This window comes from Notechis scutatus, chromosome 2, assembly GCF_049901735.1.
Source record: "Notechis scutatus isolate UNSWTSFEM ecotype Mainland chromosome 2, rNotScu1.2, whole genome shotgun sequence".
NCBI classification, from domain to species: Eukaryota; Metazoa; Chordata; class Lepidosauria; order Squamata; family Elapidae; genus Notechis; species Notechis scutatus.
This window is the reverse complement of record NC_142010.1, coordinates 253,316,856-253,340,594: the sequence shown is the minus strand read 5'-3', so window position 1 is coordinate 253,340,594 and position 23,739 is coordinate 253,316,856. Positions and strand designations below refer to the sequence as shown.

The window sequence follows — 23,739 nt, the reverse complement described above, 5'->3', positions numbered from 1 at the left end:
ATTGCCTTTACAAACTGAGATGCTTGGGAGGGTCCCTTCTGAGATATTTGCCACATTTTTTTCTGCAAATTAAGTTGCCTTGTATCTGACCATTCCGTAGGCAGTATCACTTGGCCCTGTCTCCCAAAGTCTTTCCCACATACCATTACAGGCCAAGACTGTGGCATCATTAGGCAATGCACATTTCTCCTGCATTGTTGCATTCATACCCACTTCAACTTTCCTCCATCCACTTTTCTCCCCACAACTCTGCCTTTTTAGCCATTCTGTGTTCTACCATGCCTACTGTCCTAAGCTGACTTTTGCCATTTTCTTCCCCCTGCTGCTGACAAGGTGTGCCTGGCTTGGCCTTTTAGAAGGCAGCTGCTGGCTATGAAAGGGCTTCAAGAGGCCTCCAAGACATTGAAGCTATGCTAGGCTCAAGAACGGTATCCGTAATCTCAGGAAGAAGACCAGTTGCTACCACTACATGCCTCATGAAAGGCCAGGCCAGGCATGACTCATCAACATAAGGAAGAAGTGAAGGTCACTTGGAGGCATCAGGTGCGATGAAGGGGAAAATAGCAGGTATAGCCAAATGAGGGGGCGATAGGCAGGTGAGGGCTAAGTACCTGAATTTAATCATGTGATTGTGGAATTGCTGACAAAGCTAAAATTCTGAGGACTATTCATGACTACCATTTGTTTAGTACCACTATAACTTTGCTAAATGACCATTTGTTCAGCAACCAATCAAAGATTACATGTATGTTCTAATAGTTTTATCATACAAAATATGTACTGCATATACTTTATCTTCCTGCAATCATGCTAGCTCCACTCATTTATTTCACTTCTTTCTTTCTTCAATGTCTGTATTTCCCAAGACCTATTCTAAGCAACTAGTATGTCCCAAATTTAGAACATTAATCACTGTTCTATTTCTCAATCTTTTGTTACCAAGACCCATAAATAATAAAGCACATTTTTATATATTCATTCCTTTCCTACATGAATAGATTGGAGTTGGAAGCAGAATTTCCCAATCACTTTTTTTCTGTATTCTGTTGTCTTGTTCTCACACTCATTCAAGCCACATAACTGAATGTTTTTACTTTGCCTCATCTTTAGTCAAGTGTTACACAATTTCCCACAAACTCATGTCCAATTCTTCCATTATCATCATTTTTGGGAATGCAACATGAAAGTACTACCAATTTACACACAATATTCCCTGCTTAAAAGTAAGGGCAGTACCACTCTGGTTTGACATATTTCAGCCAATATTCCACAAGAGGTACAAAAGCATAATTTTAGTCTAGCATGCTCACATTATTCCAGAAGTTAAGAGTTTCTATTTTAGAGATTATGTGGCACAGTCACATACTGTTGCTCACATTCCATTAATTAGGAAGTATGTGTACTTGTACAGATAATTAGGATTTGGTAAATAAATAAAATATTAAATGGTTCTGATGGTACAAAATTCATCCCAAATTTTGGAGAAGTGAAACAAGATATTTGCAACTATTAAAATAACGAATCGTAGTAAACTGAGCTAATCTGAAATCTCAAATCATAAATTAAGATTTAATCTGTTGCATTGAATTGTCAGGTTATATGCAGATTATAATTCTTTACACTTATCTATGGTTAAGTGTAAAAACTTGTGCTGTAAATAACACAAATAACTACAATTACAACAAACTACAGCAGATTATATACAAATTATTGTAAATTCTTGCAATCAATGTAACATCAAAGTGCACGTTGTGTTAAAATATTTATAATAGTGTTCATCTACCTTTTTAATGTTTTGCTTTATGAAAAGTGAATTTTTCCATCTCTGAATTGGTAACCCATTCCTGCTATTTTTCCGGATTATAGGCAATAATAGTAAATATTTTGTTAGCTATATGGCTAGTGGCAATTCATATATGTCTGATACATAAATTTGTTAGTATCTATCAGTATGCAAGTCCTTTCCTATGGATAGTTAACAAGAAAATGAGTATAATTCAAACATAAATTCATAGAATCAATGGTTATTAAAGTATGAAGGTTACATCTAAGTTAGGTTAGTTTTCAAGACAGTCAGTTTACAATTTCATTTAAATATTATAATTTAAGAACAAGTCTTGAAAGAAAATCTCAATTCTCTCAATTCTCAAATATTCTTGGATTTATTGGCTAGAGCAATTTAGGATAATATTCATATCATCCTTCACCATTGGGTAGGCTAGATGAGGGATGACCCAAAAGCTGCATGTCAACGTTTGTGAAAACTAGATTTTAAAAGTCTGTGTCAGGGTTCCGGCAGTTACTCCAATTAAATCATGAGCTTCGAGCCACAATCCCAAAACTAAAGAGGATTTATTTGAAGGTAACATTCTATGTCCAGCACTAACCTGGGCGTAGCCAACTCTGAGATACATACTTCACTGTCACCCTTGATCCTGCTTTCCCCCCCACCCCTCTGGGTGTATCATCCAATGCAAAACATCCATAGCCAAGAGTCATCAATCATGCTCTCCAATTAGATTTTTTTGAGGCAGAAACTTCAGCTATCTAATCAGTCTGCGAAGAAAAGATGAATGGAATGTACTTTCGATTTCACACTGTTGCCTGCTCTTTGAAACTTCTCCCCCTTCTTTCTGTTGTCAACTATAAAATGTGTATACAAAATGTTTTATGAGTTGACAGTCTGACTGAGACAATGAAGCAACCTCTTCCCAAGCCACTGGTCAGTTTGAGAAATGTTTAAAAGGTAAGCTCTATTTCAAGTTGGATTCAAATCCTAATGATTACAGGAGAGCATCTGTGTAGAGGTTTTCTGGTAAGAACATAAAACTGGTTTCTCACTGTCATCATTCCAAATCTAGCCAAATTGTCACAGTACTGCCTGATACTCATACTGCTCAGTTTTTAATGTAGTATGATTTTGCTTAGTTTAGTAAAATTAGCCAAGTTTGGCTAAAGACTTCTACTTCCTACTTGGTGACTCCTGCTATTTTTCTTGAAAATATTTTGTCTTTTCCTGGTATGTTTGTTTTCAACTTCCCAGTTTACCCAATTGCTCTGAAACTCTCCCATCCAAATACTAATCAAACCTTAAACCAGGGGTATCAAACTCAAGGCCCGCATGCCAGATCCTGCCTGTGATGTGGTCAGATCTGGCCCGTGGGGTATCCTGGTCTACCCCAGGTGAAGAGGAAAGTTCAGGCCAGTGTGACTTGGGCCCAGTCTACCCAATGCGAAGGGGAAACATGCCAGCAGTTTGGGGAGTGGCGTCAAGCTGGCCACATTCACCCAGTTGGCCATGCCCCCCCAGCCTGCCCCCCCCCCCCGAGGTCAACCACAGCCCTGATGTGGCTTCAGTGAAATTGACACCCCTGCCTTAAACTATTCAACATTTTATAGATAAATCTGGATCTGCTTGAGATATAGAGACCTATGCTATTTTGGTTTTATTTCTGCATGTTTAAATAGCCAGAGAAGTAATGACTTCTGGAAAATGTCTACAGCTTATTTCAAATGACACACCATTGGATAATGCATCAAGGAAACTGTTATGGATGTTGATGAAATTACTGTGGATCTAAGAATACTGTAGCATAAGTTAGACACTACTCTGCGGTTATCAGTGCTTCTCCATTTCCCATCAATACATGATTGGTGCTTCAAGAAATCAGCTTTAGATTGTATTTCAACTCTTAAAAAATCTTTTACAGTTGTTAATCAAAAGTTTCTGGGCAGACTCAGCAGCAAGAGGTTAAGAGGACAGACATTTTTACAGACTGACAATTGGTAAAGAACAGAAAGAAGACAGTGAAGGAAATTAAATGGATATTTTTTTTATATGAGAGAGATATGACAAGGGTCCTTAGGGATCTGTGCTAGAACTGAAGATCCTTAGCTTGTTTATGGATGACCTCAAGTGGTTAAGACAGGTCAAAGTGGCTGACACCATCAAATTATTCAGGGTGGTAAAATCAAAAGGAAATGGCAAACAGCTTTAAAGTGATCCTTCCAAATGTTGCATATGGTCTTTAAAATAGCAAATGTCGTTCAATGTAAGCAAACATAAATTCCTGCTCATTGGCACAAACAACTAAATTTCATGCATTCATTAATGAAATCAGGACTGGCATTAAATGATCCAGAAACGCATCTGAAAAGGTGGATAATTCAGTGAAAATGTAACCTCTCTGGACAGCAGCCAGTGATAAAGGAGCAGGAGGCGGCAAACTCTACAATTGGGAATAACGAAAAACAGGATTGGAAATAAAACTGGCAATGCAGTAATGGCTTTATGTACAATTGGTACAATTTTTAACAATATTTATAGTGATCACCAAATCTGAAAAACAACAGAGATGATATAAAATGATTTATGATGGAGAAAATGTACATAAGTTTTCTTCCTCTTTCCCAATGTCAGGATTCTAATTTCATTTATATTAAATTAAATGCAAGGATGACTAGGGATCTTTATGCAACACCAAGCTGAGCGATTAAACTTGGTAAGATTTGGTGATGGTTATTTATTTAGAAGGGGCTAAACAAACACATGGAGGAAACATATCACTATATATTACCCTCTTGAATCAAAGAAAGGTTCCCAAATTCATTTGATTGGCTGCTAGATGTTAAAGGATGCTGGACTAATTTATTGATTGATTGACTGATGTTAAATTATAAATATTAGATGGACCATTGGCCTGTGCCATCACAGTTCTTCTTGTACTCTTAGCCAAATGAAAGAAACCATTTGAAATACGCCCAGGAGCTAAATGAGGAAGAAAAAAAATACCCTGCAGCAACAAACAAACATAGAAATGTGTATTTCTACCATCAAACAAATGAATTGAAAATCTACAGATTTTCAGTCCTTTATCGATAGGTTGTATGAATCACCAATTACAATTTGCTTTACAATGAAAAGATTGATTTTCGTTTTAATGTAAAGGAAAAAATACTCAGTTCATTTCCAATCTACCAAGAAAGTACAGTGTAATCTATTTAGTCAATTTACATTGTGTATTGTTTATGCAACATAATGACATCATATACTACAATGTGACAAAATGCATTATTTAAATGCATTGTGCTGTACAACAGGGTATATTATTATTTTCAAAACCACAGCCATTTACTGATACATACAACATTAATTTGCTATAGTTTATAAAGGGGAATAATTGTCAAAGACAGTTCATAAAAGAAACTACCAGAATTCCTTAGGGATTTCCTTTTTTAGACAACATACAATTTATTGCAATATATCTATATTGCAGTAAATCAATCAATCAATCAATCAATCTATCTATCTATCTATCTATCATCAGTGGAAAAATGTTTTCTTTTTTTCCTCAGATGAATGTGAATATGTATGTATGTATGTATGTATGTATGTATGTATTCATCTGAGGAATATATATAGGTAGATATAGATATATAGATATTAGATACTAGATATTAGATAAACAAATCTATAATCAATATCTTTTTACAGTGAATCAAATGCTCTTATTTGTTTTTTTAAGTAGTACTAGCAAATAATTACATGTAAAATACCCCAGAAGAGTTTATCAATAGCAAAGTTCTAGCAACTTGTTTAAATAACATTCTCCCAAAATATTTGAACACTTTAATCAAATTGACAACTTATATGTCTATCCATCTCATATTTTCTTTTTCATGTAAAACTAGGCACCATGTAGCATTCTTAAAGTTCTAACAGTATTGTCTGCAAACAATTAGATTCCAAAGCAAAAATATTTTCAAAACAAAACTCTAAAAAAATATGCTGTGAAAACATTTATAAACATTATTTTTCAAACCTTAAAAGAATATAACATTACCTTTTATACATTTGAATGTTATTTATATTGATTTTTTAATAAAAAACAATTTTATGATACTACAACATGTTGACGATGTACTCTATAGCAATTTTAACAACATCAATGTTATTTTTACTGGCTTCTTGCAAAATATGAACAGCTGCAAACTATATTTCATCTGCGGTTGTCTTAAAAATGATTAGAAATCAAAGTATCAAGTATATTACATTTTCTTCTTACTTCAAATGCTGTTCAACTCCTATTCAAATATTCATAAAAACCCCAACAATTACACACATACACACACACACACATACACACACAAAATATTTCTTTGCCCTGAATTTTCCCCTGACAGTCAAGAAAGCTAAGTAATTTTCCTGTTAATCATTTTTAGTTTCGGAGTATTTCTCCTTCAACAGATGTGCGGAAGTTAAAAAATCTACACCATAACTCATGTATGAATTTAAAACAATGATTTCATTCCTTTAACTGTTCACTGCACTCAGGGAATACTAGTAAGAACATCTAAGATATTGAAGACTAGCCTACTTATTGCTGAAACCATCAGATAAATATGAGATAATAGGAACTGGCTAAACATCAGTAGTCACAAAATAATAATATTTTATTTCATGTATCATTTTATTCAACAAGACAAGAGCAGAACCTCAAATCAAAACAAATAGTTTTGCAATATAAAATATTATTCATATCTGGCTCTCCATCACTTTATAATTATCTTTTAAGTACAACTTATATGTTAACGTAAAATAGGTGCCATCATCATTTCAAATTGATATCACCATACTTGAATAATAAAAGAACCCAGTATTCTACTGTTTAGATTTAAAACTATGGTCCCAAACACATTTGCTTTAAGATTAAACTTCAAATGAATCAACAAGGTAACTGAAAATATAGGATACTCTGATTTATTTCAGAGGAAGTCTTTTTATTTTTTAAAAATAGAATAATAATATGCAACAAGGAACAACACACGCATGACCATTATTTTCTGCAGGAATTAATTACCCCTAATTTATAAACTCTTTCTCTTTATCTACCCATATATAGTTTTTACTGCAAAATAATTTAAACATATGCTAGTAATTAATTAGGATATTGCCCCAAATTCTTCATAAACATATCATTTGTTAATAGTGAAAAATAGGACAATTGGAGGTTTAATAATGCTTTAATTTATTACTATATCCTAGAATTCTTTTGATAATACCTGAAGCCTACTGGTTGACACCTGGAATCACACACAGCAAGAGAGCTATTTGAACAGAATATAGTTAACAGCTCTAATTCAGAAACTTCACTGGAAAAATGAAGATGTCCTTCTATTCTGGGCTCAGACCCATGCATAAATCCCTCGCACAAATCTCTTTTAACATGCAAATCCATAAATCATCAGAATGCTGACAAAGAATTTAACCAGCTTGTGAAACTAATGCATATTCTGTCTGGAGTTGGATACTGATAGAACTATCCAAAACATCACCCATCACCAATTTATTTTTGGTCGAAGGAGAATAATTTATGTAGTCATTTCATTTATCCACACGACGATTAAACGCTCAGGAGGACAATCATTGATATCATTTGTAAATTAGTAACATGACCAACGGCACCTCCTTTACTTAAAGGCACAATAGAAATACCAATAGCAAATTGACAGGGAGTACTTACTGACGATGGTAAACCTGGAGGAACTTTTCGAACTTTCTTTGTTTGTACTTCTGAAAGAGGAAGATAACAGGGGAACGGTGAGAGGCATTTCTGCAGCCTCAGACCTTCACAGTCTGTGATTTAGCACTGAGCTTAGCGTGTCTTTATCAAGTCGTATTAAGACAGTTCAGTAAAAGTTGCACATTAGAAATGTAAGGAAGTAACTCACCAACAGAAGTGCTGTGCAGAGGCCTCCTTCGTGGATTATTGCTAGAATACTGATAGTACTGAGAACCAGGTTTGGTAGGAGAAAGAGTTCCTGGGTTGCCCATTTCCATGTCACCTCCAAGGAGACTTTGCTAAAAGATTTTTGAAAAATAAGTATTGTTATATCTAACTTTTCCCCTATTTCCTTTTCTATATGCTGATTCAAATTAACAGCCAATAATATGCAAGGGTCTGTAACAAGCAAATTGTTGCAAGCAGTCAGTCAAAATGCATTTCAGCGTGACTGTTTTAAATATTACAAAAAAGGTTCTTTAAAAAAAAAAAGAGAACAATTTCACTATTACTGAAAGGAAATGTTTAAATATTTAATTATTAATTGAATTTATTTGTTTCTGCTTAATGATGAGTATCTCTTTTTAATTTTTTTATCAAAAGATCCAGAATTCCTTATTTTTCTATATTATTTAGGATGAATAAAATACATTGTGTTCTTCAATACAACTTTTTAGTCTAATACTAATGAGCAACCGCCAAACGATTTCATTCTGAAGAGATAATCATTCTAAAAAAACGCGTTTGTGTCCAATAAAACTATTTTTAAAAGTGGCTTATAGTTACCATAAAAATGTGCCAATCAAGTATATGGTCACTGAAGAAGCCCTCAAAATAATAATAATAATATATATATTTTATTGAAATTAGCTGTTGTTTGGCTACATTTTTTGGAACAAGGAACAGAGATTGAGGAAAAAATAGTGAACAGAAGTTGTTTTAAAAGCTACTTCAATATCATACTGTTACAATAAGAATGTTAGCATCCAGAAATACAAAAAGTACTTACTTATGAATGGGTAATAGTTACTACTAATCCAGAAGAAATGGAATCTGAGCACAGTAACAAGGAAAAACCCGAGTCTGACATTTTCTAAAAATTCTATTACTATAACTACATTGCAACTTACCCATAATATATAAATCCCCTGATTATACTCTGCACTGAACACATTGTTCTTTTAATTTTTCTGATATGCAATAAAACAGGTGCAGATACTACCATTTATATGATGAAGAAATTTCCCATTTAATAAAGAAATTTCAAAATTAAGTACCAAAAATCTAACTTTATCGTTACTTGTAATCAACTTTTACTGACTGAACTAATTACTGTACTTGATAAAGTACAGAATGTGTTTTCCCTAATCTAAATTCTAATCACCATGTCACTCACAACAGACTTAGTAATGCTTCACTAACACACTATTCACATGCAAAACACTCTAAATAGGCCAATTATGACTCTGCCCCTGTTCCCTGGTTAACCCGCTGAGAACTGAAAAATTTCACAAGACAGTCACCAACTAAAACAAAGACTCCTTGTTTTAAATTAAGGCAGTCTTTTTGATTCCTAAATAGTTCAACAAAGTACCATGTCTTTGTCTGAAAGCAGTTGGTCAAATATGACCTATGAGCTGGAAAATATATTGGAAAAAATAAGTAAATAAAATAAAATTTAAATATAACTTTTGCATCCTTGGAATATACGTATATTAAATGTCTTTCCCTAGAAAAGCAAATCGTAAATTTGTTAGTAGTAACTTACAATCGAGACTATATGTACTGAACCTTTATTTCCAATTTTATACAAAGTCAGAAAGGAGTTTTTCACATCCAGAACTCAAAATAGGAAAAGCATTAAAATCATCTTCTTTGTAGTTCTTAAAAGGCCGTAATAATGGTTGCTTTTGGACCAAAATAGGGAAATTGAGAATATGCTGTGCTAACAAACAGTTTCAAGCAAATTTATTCATTAACGTTGATTGTTTCTATATAATAAAACTTATTGAACTTTAGTATGGAAAGCCCACTGGAATACATCTTAGGAATCAGACATGTTAGAATATGCATCTTATCAATTAAATGATTTCTGTGGATATGTATCGTCTGTCTGTTAAACAGCCAAGTTTAATTTTTGATATGACTATGGGGAAAAAATTAGTTGCAGTTCTAAAAAAAATAAACTCTTTGGGAAAAAAAGACAGAAGCATACACATAATAAACATACATAGAAAATGGTTCCAAGCCACAGTTTCAATTATTTAATTGTATTCTAGCCACTTTGTAAAGTAGTTCACAAGTTACTACTTTAGCTACACAAGCCTTCAGTTCACAAATATGCCAAAATACTCTTACGTTGTGATGCTTTGTAGATGAAATGTTTGCTATGAAAACTCTGTGGACTACTTTACTAGATAGATGCAGTATTTATCAAGCACAGTATGATATATACACAGGATAATGCCATGTGGATCTGATGGAGTGGTTTGTAATCCATGACACTTCTAGGATTTTAAGTCATCAGGAAAAATATAAATATAATACTCCCCAAAAAGGGTCTTCAAAATAAGATACCAGTCACACAGACTAGCATATAGTAGCCCTGACTATAAACAAAAAATTAAACAGCACTATATTCCATTTTTAAAAAAAGAGTACATAAAAGTTACAAAACTTTATTAAAAGGCAGACCATAGTGTGGCATGGCAAAACCTACCCATTTTATTTTTCATTCAAGCAGTGTATTTATATTTTGCAAAATATTAGATGATATATAATAATCAAGCATCTTTGGAATATATAAATTTGTGTATGTTTAATCAATGCATCCAAGGAGGGTGGGGGAAGGGACGGTAGCAAAACATTACTAGCTTATCCTTCCAGCTTTTCACTTAAGTGCCTCTAATGTGGTCTTTATTTAAGTCTTTGTTTTTCATTGGAACAGCTAAGTCATTCTTCTGAGGCAACAAAACATGCATTTATGTGCTCTTGTGGGGGCTTCTCTAAGTACTCCACTGGGGAGAAAGAAGATAAATATATATCTATTCATTCTGAGGTACTCGTAAATAGAACAACAACCCCTCTACTATTGCTCAATCATCGCTAACATCTTTTAGCTGAAGAACAACGCAGAAAAATCATGAGGCCACCATTTAACATTTGAGCTTTCTCAACTTAAAAAAGGATAATCAATTATGAAATTCAAAAGCTAAATTCTAAGAATTCGTTTTCATCTACAAAGGCCTTGGAGTTTGGTTTCTGCACACAAACACACACAGAGAGAGAGAGACAGAGAGAGAGAAAGACAACCTTTAGTCAAACAATTGAATTGTTCAATGTTTTCTATTCATTATTGTTATTGTGTTCCACTGCTTTAACAGTGGAACAACTGTTTGAAAATTTATATATATACTACCATATTGAAGTTCATTTCTGGAAAGTTACTTGAAGCACTCTGAATTAGGAAGGCAAGGTAGAAATATTTTAAAAGAATATATATCAGGTGAAACTTTGGGTTAGGTTCTACATGGCCCTTCTGCTAAACCTCCATCTGCAACTAAGTGTGTGACTTTTACACAATGCCCTCAAACACAAAAGTGATTTCTGCAATACCTACTAAAGGAAAAAGACAATGAGCAGGGCATTTATGGAAGAGCTCTAAGGCTATGATTCATCAGAGAGTATGAATATGCTCAGCTTTCACAACTTACACTAAATATCTTTCTAGCCAAAAGTCAGATGCCTACTAAGAGAATACAAGCTCAGGAATTGGTTAAAAGCACAGCCAAAGACACAACAATAACTGTAATCGTAAATGTGTCACCCATACCCCTCAGTATGAATGAATGTTAGAATATATTTAAAAGTTGTTTTGATATAAAAACTTGAATTCCTTTATAAGGTTGATTATGAGTTTGCTATATATAATGCAACTTATTTGGGACCTTTCTTCTTTTTCTTTCTTTCTTTCTTTCTTTCTTTCTTTCTTTCTTTCTTTCTTTCTTTCTTTCTTTCTTTCTTTCTTTCTTTCTTTCTTTCTTTCTTTCTTTCTTTCTTTAGTTCCTTTTTTCTTTCATTTTAGTCTTTATTTCTTATCCTGCCCCAGCTTAAAAAGTCTCACCTAAATATATGAAATTATAAATTAAAACTGAATTTTAAGAATATGTGCAATTTTAAAATAGAAAAATAGAGGTTGATTGTTAGCATTCTCAATGAAAATAATTGTTTGAAGCTAAATAAAGTTTTATTCATGCAAGTACAATGTAAACATATTTTTCCCAACTATAATACAAGGAAATACACCCCTCCTCCATACTCATTCTTAATATGGATTAAAATGGGTTGAGTGCTGCCTTTCGTAATGAATAATTGATTTACAGAAAAATAAATGCCCTTGAACATAAGGCACATTGAAAGAAATTCATATAGTAAAAAAAAAAAAAAAAAACAACAATGAGGGGGGAAAAGAAAAGAGATTGAAAAAAACTTTCTGGCAAAGGGCCTGTTGACTGGACTTCCTGGAATGAGTTCCTTTCTCTTTCTCATGCTTATTAAATTCTGATCAGATATCAAACTACTTCATGTAGAACAGAGAAAAACAGTCTTACATGAAACCAGATTATATTTCTTTTCTAAGCACTTGTCAAATTATTGCGAGCTGAGTACGTGTTTGGGCATTTTAGCACACTAACCAGCTACATTTCTGCACTACCTTCACCACATATGTCATCTATTGTGATTGTGGGCCATATTTTATTCTCCATTTATGTAGTAAACAAAACATTACACATTCAAGATTTAAAATACTGGACAAAGTTGCATTAGAGTGAAAGGTAAGTAAATGGATGATATCTCCTAAGACTTGTCAATGCTATATGGTCCTGATGTAACTCTTGTCTTCAAAATAGTCCTGAGGGCACAACTAGCAACTAAGTTTTAAATCAGTACTGTTTAAGAGGTCTATCAAAAGAAAAACATCATTATCATATAATTATCATATCATTTAATTTGCACATCCAGGAAAGTGTAACACAATGAAAAAAAACTGTTTTTTCTTGAATTAAGTGAACGAAGGAATCATCCTAGAGTTTAGCAACATTGGGGAAACAACAGCACTATTATGATAAAGACAGTTTTAAAAAAATGACTTATAAAATATTTTTAGGTAAAGAAAAATTATATCCTATCTTCTCAGCCATATGAATACTCCAGTAGGTGTCACTACGCATTTCCATAATATGTTGAATGGAAAGGAGAATGTATATCAGCACCATTATTACAAGAAAACCAACAGTCCTATGCATATTTTCTGGGATTAAAAAAAAAATCCAGCATATTTAATGAGATTTGTACAAATAATACACTTCACGTCCAACAATCATACAAAGGACAACTTATTCCCTTTTCTATGTGATTTTTTTCATTATGTATTTTGATATGCCCACTTGATTAACAGAAATAAGATAAAGGAGAAAAGATGAAATGCTGTTAACTTCAAATATGAATACTTTGAGTTGGAAGTTCCCTTCCTCATTCATTTACTCTAAGTAAAAGCATTCAATTTCTTTTTAAATTCCATAATCAAGTAAAAGGTGAATATATTGTATATTATAACAATGGTCACAGAACAAGAAAGGGTACATTCAGGAGTAGAAACTTCGATTTTTAAATAAGTAAACTATCTATGCAAAGAAATGGTTGAGATCTGGAGAACTATAGACAGAAAGCATTAAAGCAGTGGTCGCCAACGGACACTGGTGGTCCATGAGAAAATTTTGGTGGTCCGCAGAGAAATGTCCCCCCCAAGGCACCCCCCCCAAAGCAATTAATCCAGGCTGTGCAGGAACACAAGGCTGTGTCGCCCACATGGCCTGCCCACCCGCTGGCCCTCAACCTTCGGCTAAGTGCAAACCTTACCTTGAGTCAAGCCATGCGAGCTGGAACTGGAAGGTAAGACGAATGGCGGAGGAGGGAAATCTGTCGGGGTGGCTTGCTGACGTTGGTGGGAAAGTCAGTCCCATATTCCAGAGCTGCCATAGCCACAGGACTGGCCCTTTGGTCATCCCGGGGCAGCAACTGCTCCACCGGCCTGCCATGGACTGAAGCAGCTGCTCCAAGATGACCAAAGGGCCAGTCCTGTGACTATGGCAGCTCTGGAATATGGGAGCAACTTTCCCATCAATGTCAGTGAGCCACCATCAGTCAAAATTCATATTAATGGTCCGTGGGATGAGTTTGGTGGTCCCTGAGGTCCAAAAGGTTGGTGACCCCTGAATTAAAGCACTTCTGTACAAAGGGTTCAGCTTGGACCAACTGCCCTGTACGTACTTTTAAAAGAGAATAAACAGTTGCAAATTCCATGAAGGTAAAACCTGTTTCAATTTTCAGTTGTAACATAAGCCTTAAGTCAATGTGGTCAAAAAAGCTACATTTTGTGCATTCTGCAGAAGGGAGAAGATAAGATTAGCTACACTTTGCATTTGATAGGAATTAGTGAAGACTCTCTTTGGTCATAACTGTTATTTTTATCCTGCTTCAGGTTTGTAATTTAAAGTTAGCCAAACTGGAGATGCAGGAGGAAAGATTTAGTTTCCATTACCTACACACGGTCCTTTTGATTCCTGCTTTAAACTTGGAAAGAGCAGATAAATAGATGAAATAAATATGGTTGCTCCTGTCATGTGTGAATTCATTCCAGATTCTGGATCAAAATCAAATGCAACCTTTGATGCAACAGAATGAATCATGTTGTCTCAAGCAAGGAAATAAATGTAACTTGGCACTTGTAATAGAATTTAAAGGCCTGAAAAGGCTCTTTTTTTAAAAAAAAGTTACTTTGTTTTGAAGCAAAGTGTCAGATGTCCAATTCTTTTACAATACATATTTTGATAAACGAATACATAGTATTTCAGAGAGGCTCCCCCTCATGCATCATGTTGGAATAAGCTATTGTGTATTAATGTCAATGATAATTATTTTAATTGTTCTCTATACTCCTCTCTTCAATTGCAGTATCTCGTGGTAGAGAAGCAAGATTAAATCTCCTATTTAAAAAATATCAATGATGAATTAATTTCCCTTAATTGCATACTTTGAACATTGAACATAATAGATAAGTAGGCCCATTATTTGTCTGGTAGCAGATTTATTTATATTGGAGGGAGAATAATAATGGCTTAATCCTGGACATCATTTGGCTGCTATTTACACATATATAAATGATAGACTGTCTATAGAATTAAATTCGGTAATACTGATATTGTCTGTAAAACAAAACCCAGATGGTGAAAAACCCTCCCTTTCTTTTCCATTAAGAAAAAAAATACTGTTTTTTTAATAAATAACTTAATAATTGTTCTGAAAGTTGCCATCCTATCATAACACCTGATTATAAACAGCATTTGTTCAATGAAGCAATAGAAATAAGAATTCTGCCTTGAAACCATATTGTGATCAATTAATTCTCTGGAAATCCCTTTTAATTTTCCCCAAGTGTATGTGTGTGTGTGTGTGTGTGTGTGTGTGTGTGTGTGTGTGTATATATATATATATATATATATATATATATATATATATATATATATATATATATATATATATATATATATATATTCTCATCATTCTACAGCCTTTTTGGTTATCCACAGACTTGAAAAGGAAAACACATGAGCATATCAAATTGATTGATTGATTACAAATTCATAGATAGATAGATAGATAGATAGATAGATAGCAGGCAGACAGACAGACAGACAGACAGACAGACAGACAGACAGACAGATAATTTTAAAGGCTTTAACAAGTTGTTGCAGTAGCTCAGGAATCTCGGGAGCTGCTGATTCAAACAATGTTGTTAACAACTGCATCTAAATATTGCCATTAGTTACATCTGGCAGATGAGTATGTTAAAAAAAACACCACATCATTATCCACCTGTTAGTCCAAATCAATATTCCTGCTTCCATCCAATTTTTCCAATTATCATCTTTTCCCCAAAATTTGGGATTTCCACGCCCATTTAGCATGAGGAAAAGGTTTGAATCCCTTTTTCTAATTAGACATTACATTCTACAGTCTTCTAACCAACGCAATTGTTTCCAGAAATATCAGTATTTTAATATATTTAGATCCTAAAACTGTCCATCCAAACCAAGCTGCTATATACTATATGTATGTTTCAAAGTTGCCCAAATTGAAAAATTAATGCCCATTGTTGGCTTCCAGTGTTTAATACTTAACAATATGTAAGCATGATGGTATAGTTCCAATTAGGAAAACTAAATTCTCACTCATTAATGGGCAATTGCGTTTTCTGTAAAGATATTCATGGAGTTAACAAATCACATGGAAATTTTCTAAACAAAGAATTAATTTTCTGAAAATATTTCATAGAAGAATAGGGTTGGAGGGGATCTTGGATGTCTTGTAGTCTGGCTCCCTACCCAAGCCAGGATCTTTTCTTGAAAACCTTCAATAATGGATCATCCATTCCAGCAGGCAAGCTGTTCCATTGCTTATAGTTCTGTGTCAGGAAATTTATCCTTATTACCAGATTGGATCTCCTTCTGACAAGCTCCCCATCTCTGTTTCTATGTGGCAGCCCTTCAAGTATTGGGTGATCGCTATGCTGTGTCCTCGTCTTCGCTTCCTTAAGCTAAACACACCTAGTTCCTTTAGACTTTCTCCATAGGATTTCGCCTTCAGACTCCTTATCATCTTTGATGCTCTACTCTCCAAATATATAAGCACTCAAGTCCTATTAATTCTTTAAAAGTGAGGCAGATTATAAAGCCTTGCATTGCTTACTAAATCAGCACCCATCCTGGTGGAGAATTTGGCCTGTAGCAGATGCTACTGCCCAACTAAACTATTGAAAAAGAATATAGATAATTTGCGACTTGTTTCCCTGTGGGAAATACAAAGAAAATTTTCTTTCCCAGAATAAAGTAGATGTAAGTGGAATGCCAAGAAGCCTGGGAGAGTGCAGTAGAGAAGGTTTAGTAACTTTTCCTCAAAAGAGGTAGAGAGACCAACCAACATTCTGGACATACATTTTGCAGTTTGGGACACTGCATATATGTAGCACTTTTTTAAAAAACTACTTAAACAAAATATTTCATATTTTCTTGACATCAACCACCTAGCTGAAGGGACACAAATGCTTAAGGAGGTGCAGATAAATGCTACATTAGTATGCCAATAGTATCCAAAGTTATAGTATTATTATTATTTGACAATTTATGTACCACACAGTGCTTATAAAATTACATGCACAATGGAAATGTACATTTGAATAGCTAGAGGCTCAAAAGCAGGCAACATCTAGAACAAAACCCTTATAAAGGATTAAGGAAATGTTTTGCTCCACCGCTTTACATTCATGTGTATAGAACTCTACAATGTACTTTTTTAAAAAAAAAAAGAACTTTAAACTAAATATATGTGTGTCCCCCGCCCCACCCCCACTTTGCACAAGTATATGTTGGGGACTGAGACAATAGCTGTAGGTAAAAGACAAAGACAACTCTATCTACCCTGCAAAGGTCTCAATATGCATTGAATTTCCTGAATTTACTTATGAGCAAGAAAAACCAATATTATATTGAATAACTGAGAGTATACACTAAATCATTTAACTTCAAATCTAAATGTCTTTTAAAAGTACAGCTTAAATTCTCCATGGTGCATGGTGGAAAACTCAAAAGAAAGTATTAGATTATTCTAATGTTTTTTTTTTTATAGATTTCTTTTAGATTTTAGATTGCATAATAAACAGAACATCTAATATTGCTTATGGAGCAGAAAACTTGCTACATCATCAATTCTCTTTCCTATAAGAATGATCTTCCTCCAGTCATTTATTTATTTATTTGTGGATCAGCAACAAAGATAAAAAAGAGGGCCAAGGGAGAAGGTTAGCTTCCTGTTTAATTATAAACAATATAGCAAGCAATGATGTGTAATTGTATTAAAAAGCTCTTCCCTGACACAGTTATGTCAAACAGCCCTTTTAGGTAATTCGGCTATTCCAAATGGTATTTAGGATCAAATGTGTACTCTAATAAGATCTGTCAATGAATGATAACAGTAGAAACTAAAATCAATAAAAAGACAACCATGTTCTTTGATATATTGTAAATAGTTATACCTCTGCGAACCAACATTCATTTGCTAAGGAACACAAGGAATAGATTTCTGAGCAAACAAGGGTACAATGATCATATACATTGCTAAAAAAGTGCTAACTGAATAATGTAAAGATAAAAGACAATGTACTTTCAGAATCTTAATACTTTACTTCAAACATCTCAAAGTAAAGTCAGAATCAAAACTAATTTGAATCCAAATATGTATCTGTAAACTGCATATACTACTTAACAGGTGAATAAATAAAGAGCAGTATATTGGCTGGTACCATAGTTTCTAAAACAAAAACCCAAACTTACACAGCATAGCATAAGCATCATGAAATTAAAATTGGCTTTTGGATAGCTTTGTGGCAAGTCAATAAGCTGGTTTGTAATGTTTCCAACATTAGTAGGTTGAGGTTGCATTGCTAAGGCTGGTGTTTCAATCTATATCTTGTCTGTCTTATTAATATGTTTTCTGAAAACCCTGATTGACCAAACCCAAATGGCTAATAGATGTCAACATCTATGGGCCCATTATCTAGTGAAGATCCTGGCGTAGGGAAGATTGAACTTGGAAAATAAAAGGAATAAATGTAAAGGTCATACATGAATGAATAAAAATGTCATATGTCTGTGAAAGTAATAGTTCTGAACAAAGCTGACTAGATGTTGTGGAATGAACCAGACATGATGAAGGTGTAGATCTGACTAGACAAAAATGACTAGAATATGCTTTATGTTTTGGAAGACATTTGGTCTACAGACTAGTATAAGTCTACTTGCCTGCTGACTTCTAAGATGCCCTCATTGTGGCTCTCTATAAAAATAAGGGAAGCAAATCAGACTGAGGAAACTAAAGAGGTATTTCACTGCTGTCCATCACAAGCAAGATCTTTGTTCACATTCTCCCAAGCAGATTTGTCACTGCCTTGGCAGAAGTGTGGCTTTCAGCTAAAACAGAGAACACCAGGTATGATATATGCCATGAGGCAAGTCTAGGAAAATTGTATTGAGAAGAACAAGCCTTTTTACTCTATCTTCATTGACTTGACAAAGGCATTTGACACTATGACAGGGAGGCTCTCTGGATTATCAGGAGATGTTATGAATGCCTAAGGAAATTTGTGAAGTTGATTCAACTACTGCATGATAAAGTAAGAGCCATGGTGGTGCAGTGGTTAGAATGCAGTTTTGCAGGTTGAAGACTAATGCTGCTGACTGTTGACTACCAAGAGTTTAAGTCTCCCTGGGTCAAAGTTGATTCAGGTTCCCAGTCTTCCGAGGTTGGTAAAATAAGGACCCACATTGTCGGAGGCAATATGCTCACTGTGTAAACTACTGAGAAAGGGCTGTAAAGCATTGTGGAGTGGTATATAAGTCTAAATCTAGTGCTATAGAATGACAGGACAGGTTCTTTACAATAGTGATACATCAGCTGCACTTGCCATTTTCAATCGGGGTAAAAGAGGGTTGTGTGATAGCCCCAATGCTATTCAATCTCTTTTTCACTTGCATGTGTTATCCATAGTCTGAAGGAGGAAGTGTACATCAAATACTGATTGAATGACGCTCTTTGACCTTCATTGCTTGAATGCATGGACAAAGTACCTCCCCGGTATTCAAAAAACCTTCTTTGCAGATGACTGTGCACTCCTAGAGCACAAATACAGTGATTTACAGTCGATGCTGAACAAATTCTCAGAAGTTGCTATGCTCTTTGTCCCACCAGCCTGAACAAGACTAAAGTATTCACCAGCCAATGCCAAATACCAAGCTTGTAGAACCCCCTACAAAATCATTGTTGACAACACCCAGCTGAAAATGTAAACAGCTTTGAATACTTGGGGAGTGTTATTTAGGGCAATGGGTTTTTTTGAAAGGAAATTAACTCCAGGATCAGCGAGACCAGCCCGGCACCAGGGCAGCTGTGAACTGGTGGTCAATCATATGTATCTCTACATATGTATCTCCACAAAGCTAAAAGTCTACAGAGCTGCAGTGATCCCACTATCTTATATGGATGTGAGTCCTGGATTCTACCAAAGCCTCATCAAACAACTGAATAAACGTCATGTGAGCTCTCTAATCCATCTTTGGCATCTTTCGGCAAGATCATGTCCCCAATTTGGAGGTCTTGGATCTTGCAGAGTCCCTGCAAGATCCAAGACCAGATCCCACCAGCACAGAAACCCTGATTATCAGAGCCAGATAATCTGATCATTAGATTATCAAAATGAATAACTGCTATATGCTTTTCCATTTGTTCTACAGTGTACTGGATCTGAGCAGAGACCTTGAAGTTAATCATGCAAGCACTACAAACCATACACCACTAGGACATTCAGCTTAAGGAACTAGAAGCTGCAGTTGCTGTCAAAAGACACTGGCAAGACCTGTGTTATGAAGCCCCCATCGACTTTGAAGACAGGTGTCATCAAAAGCCAATAAAAAGTCCTGAGCAGCTTCACACAATAACACTAAAAGTTACTACAATATTGGACTTCCAATGCCTACATTCCGCTAGACTCTGTGCTTCCAGGCTGGGGCTGCTGAGTCACTTCAGCATCCACAAATGAACTTCCTAACAGTGCATCTTCTTGAAACTCAAAGAAATATTTTCTTGCAGGCACATGGGAAAGAAATACGTATGAAAGCAAGACTGATTATTTCGGATGAAAGACTTAAAAATAATTAGTGTAAGAATACAAAGGTGATGAAAGGTACTAAAAATGAGAAGTACAATGTAATATATAGATCATGTTCAAACGAACATGAAAGAAACATAAAAACTGAAAGAAACAACAGTGAAAGACTGAAAAGGGCAAGTTCTGTGTGAAAATGAATGGATGGGCAGTTGAAATAAGGAAAATATGTGGAAGCTTCTTGGGGAGAAAAAGATTTTACAAAGTGCCAAAAACGTGTGTGATGTTTTGGTAATGGAAGGTATTTAACAAGAATGCGTGGTGCAGTGATATTGAAAAAAAGGCTTTGGACATAAAACAACAAGTGCATATAAAAGAATTACAACAAAAAATAAGTATAAGGTCCTTTTGATGCTTGTAGAAAGAAAAAGTAAATTGCTGGCAATGTAGCCAAGTAGAACAAGGAACAATTAAGATTAAAGGAGGCAGAGAAACCACAGAGATTTTCCTGAAAATCAAATATGGTTTTGGAAGTAGGTGAAAAAGGCTAAACAAAGGATTTTTCTGTACCATTAAATGACATGAGCTCCTAGAAAGGACCCCAGAAAAAAAACAACGGTTTGTTGGAATGGGCAGAGATAGCTTGTGATAGCTAGCATCTGGAATTGCAATTCATAAAGCAGATACTGCTGGCACCCCTGCATTCTGGATCAGATGAAGTTTCTGAATATTCTTCAAGGATAGCCCCTTGGTAAATGCATTGCAATACTCCAGATATGAAGATAAGAAGTGATTAATGTAGCCATGAATGATTCACAGAAGAATACTGAAATAAATAAATATTTTTTTATATAAAATTTTTATTTTTACAACAAACATACAAACAAAACATAGAAACATAAAACCATCTTTCAATTATATACATACAGTGTGTCAGTTGGTTATGATCTTTTGTGCTATCCTTTTTTTTAACCATTACTCACAAGTTGTATAAATTCTCACCTTATCAATCAAACATGTGCTTATATAATATCAATCATTAATCATTCATTTGACTAAACTATTTTTCCTTCATTCTATACGAGATATTCTAAATTTCATTATAATTTAATCTTATACATTCATCCAAAGGTTATGTATTTTATATTGTATTCTATATCAAACTATTAACTTTATATTGTAAAGCTTCCTAATCTATTTCTTACCATGTCTTTTTATCTAACCATTGATAAAATAAATCCCATATCATATAAAAATGTTTATCTTGTTCTCTGATTTCAAATGTCAATTTACTCAGAAATAAATAAATAAATATTATTCAGAAGCATGTAAAGAAATTCATAGAATCAATTGTTAAAAAATAATCCATTCAAAACCATTATAAATGCAGTCTTTTAAATGCACTCTTCTTTAAAATTCTCTGTCACAATTCTCTATCTCTTTGTCTGAGATAGGTAATAATAAAAATCTGTACAAACATAGCTCTTGATATTTTTGGTACTGTAAAGAAAACATGTGACAATTCAATAGATGAGAAAAGTAAAGCAGTTCATGTAACATTATTAGGTGGCAAATGTGTGAATGAATGGAAAGATTACAATTTGGAAAAAAAAACCTGCCCAGATCTACACTGCTGGACACATTTTATGCTAGTCCCATACACTCCGTATTTTGCATAGATCTCAAGAAAACTTGGCCAAAACTCATAATTTTAAAAAAAATGGATAAAGTTTTTTTTTAAATCTACGCTTAACAGTATAAATAAAATTAAGCATTATGAAACTAATGGAATCTAAGCAAAAAGGTAGAAACTCATATTCTAGTGATTAGAGGATTAGAATCTCTTTGGCTTCAAATTGATAATTCTTTACATTTTTTAATAGAATTTTAATTTCCAACAAAAACATGACATGCAAATTATGCAGAATCTAGAAGTTCTTTCTCTCATAGTAGACATCAATAAACATTTGTAACTTTTTACAGTGTACAGTATAAACTACTTTTGCACAGCTCTACTCATAGCAAAAGCATTTAGACTTATTATACCGCTTCACTGTCTTTTACAGTCCTCTCTAGGTGCGCCCAACAATCTGGATCCTCATTTTACTAACCTTAGAAGAATGGAAAGCTGAGTCAATCTTGAGCCAATGAGAATCGAACTGCTGGCAATTGGCAGAATTAGCCTGCAATACTGCATTCTAACCACTGCACCAGCAGGGCTCTGATGGCGCCTCTGGTTTAATAATTAAAGTCCCTTGTCCTTTCCTCCTATCTCTTTTCTGGTAGGAAGAAAAAGGAGCCAAACCATCACAAAATAATAAAGAGAACTTTCAAAAACATAACTGTAATGAAGCTTCCCTTTTGCAAATATGAATTTATCTACATGTTTTGCTAAGTTCTATTTCAAATATAATTGTCTCTGGATCCATGGTATTTACACCATACAAATGCAGCAATATACAGTATAGTACTATGATAGAACCGGTGGCACATGTGCCAGAGGTGGCACGCAGAGCCCTTTCTATGGGTATGCGCGCCATTGCCAGCTGCTCTTTTGCCTGATTTTCCAGTTTCTGGCACTTTATGCGCATTCCGGTTTGGGCACTTGGTGCCGAAAAAGTTCACCATCACTGGTATAGTATTTCAATACCATTTGTAAAATAATAACTACAACTACTATTGCTAAGATTAATTACTATTACTAACATTAATAAAAAATGAATATTTTTCACTCATTTCACTGTGGCAGTAAAAATCATTTTTGTTATTACAATGAGAGAATAAATATAACTTGGTGAAACTAAAAGCACCTCATTGAATAATGCCAGGAGACTTTGCTGTGGTGTGATGATCCGGGGCAGAAAGGCAACACTGTCAGATAAGCGATAAGAGTCCCTTTATTATCTCCAACTTTGCCCCCAATGTCCAGATTACCTTCTGGCTGGAGAAAAACTCTCCCAGCAACAGCCTTTGACTGTAAAAAATTAAGTCCAAAACATGAGCAACACAAACTGTAATTTAAAGTCCAAACAAGCCAAACTGAAATAATTAGTTTGGCAGAGCAGAAGCAAGAATCTCAGGCTTGAAGGCACGGCAAAACTCACATGGTTAGGAAGACACCAGGAACACAGATAAGCCACAACACAGGATAAATTACTTTGCTCCCAGCAGCCTGCCACATGCAGCCTGCCTTTCTTATCAACTGTCTTTCCAGCTGTGGCTAATGAAAGGAATCAGGGCCCTCTCTTCATTCGTAAGCCATGCAACCCACATTGCTCCCTTCTCCATTCCTCCTTGCGTACCCTAGGATGAAGAAGGGGTGGGCCTGGTTCTTCCTCTGAACTTCCTCTCCCTTGTTCTATCTCTCCCCTGCTCTGCCCAGCTGGACTTTGCCCTTCCCCA

General features: G+C 34.6%; 1 protein-coding gene across 23 annotated transcripts in view; it reads right to left on the bottom strand.

Annotated features, from left to right (window-relative positions):
• TCF4 (transcription factor 4) overlaps positions 1 to 23,739 on the bottom strand; it is a 434,610-nt gene that overhangs the window by 158,708 nt on the left and 252,163 nt on the right. For 15 of the 23 annotated variants that reach the window (XM_087958608.1, XM_087958604.1, XM_087958614.1 and 12 more), the window contains 2 exons: positions 7,732 to 7,861; positions 7,524 to 7,573 (listed from right to left, as the gene is read on the bottom strand). The exons of 6 other annotated variants lie outside the window; for them this stretch is intronic. In XM_087958608.1, coding sequence (XP_087814734.1) covers positions 7,524 to 7,573; positions 7,732 to 7,861 — 180 coding nt within the window. Of the gene's footprint in view, positions 1 to 7,523; positions 7,574 to 7,731; positions 7,862 to 8,571; positions 8,661 to 8,692; positions 8,872 to 23,739 lie in introns of those variants that run through there. 2 more of the 23 variants (XM_087958619.1, XM_087958618.1) reach the window with 2 other exon arrangements.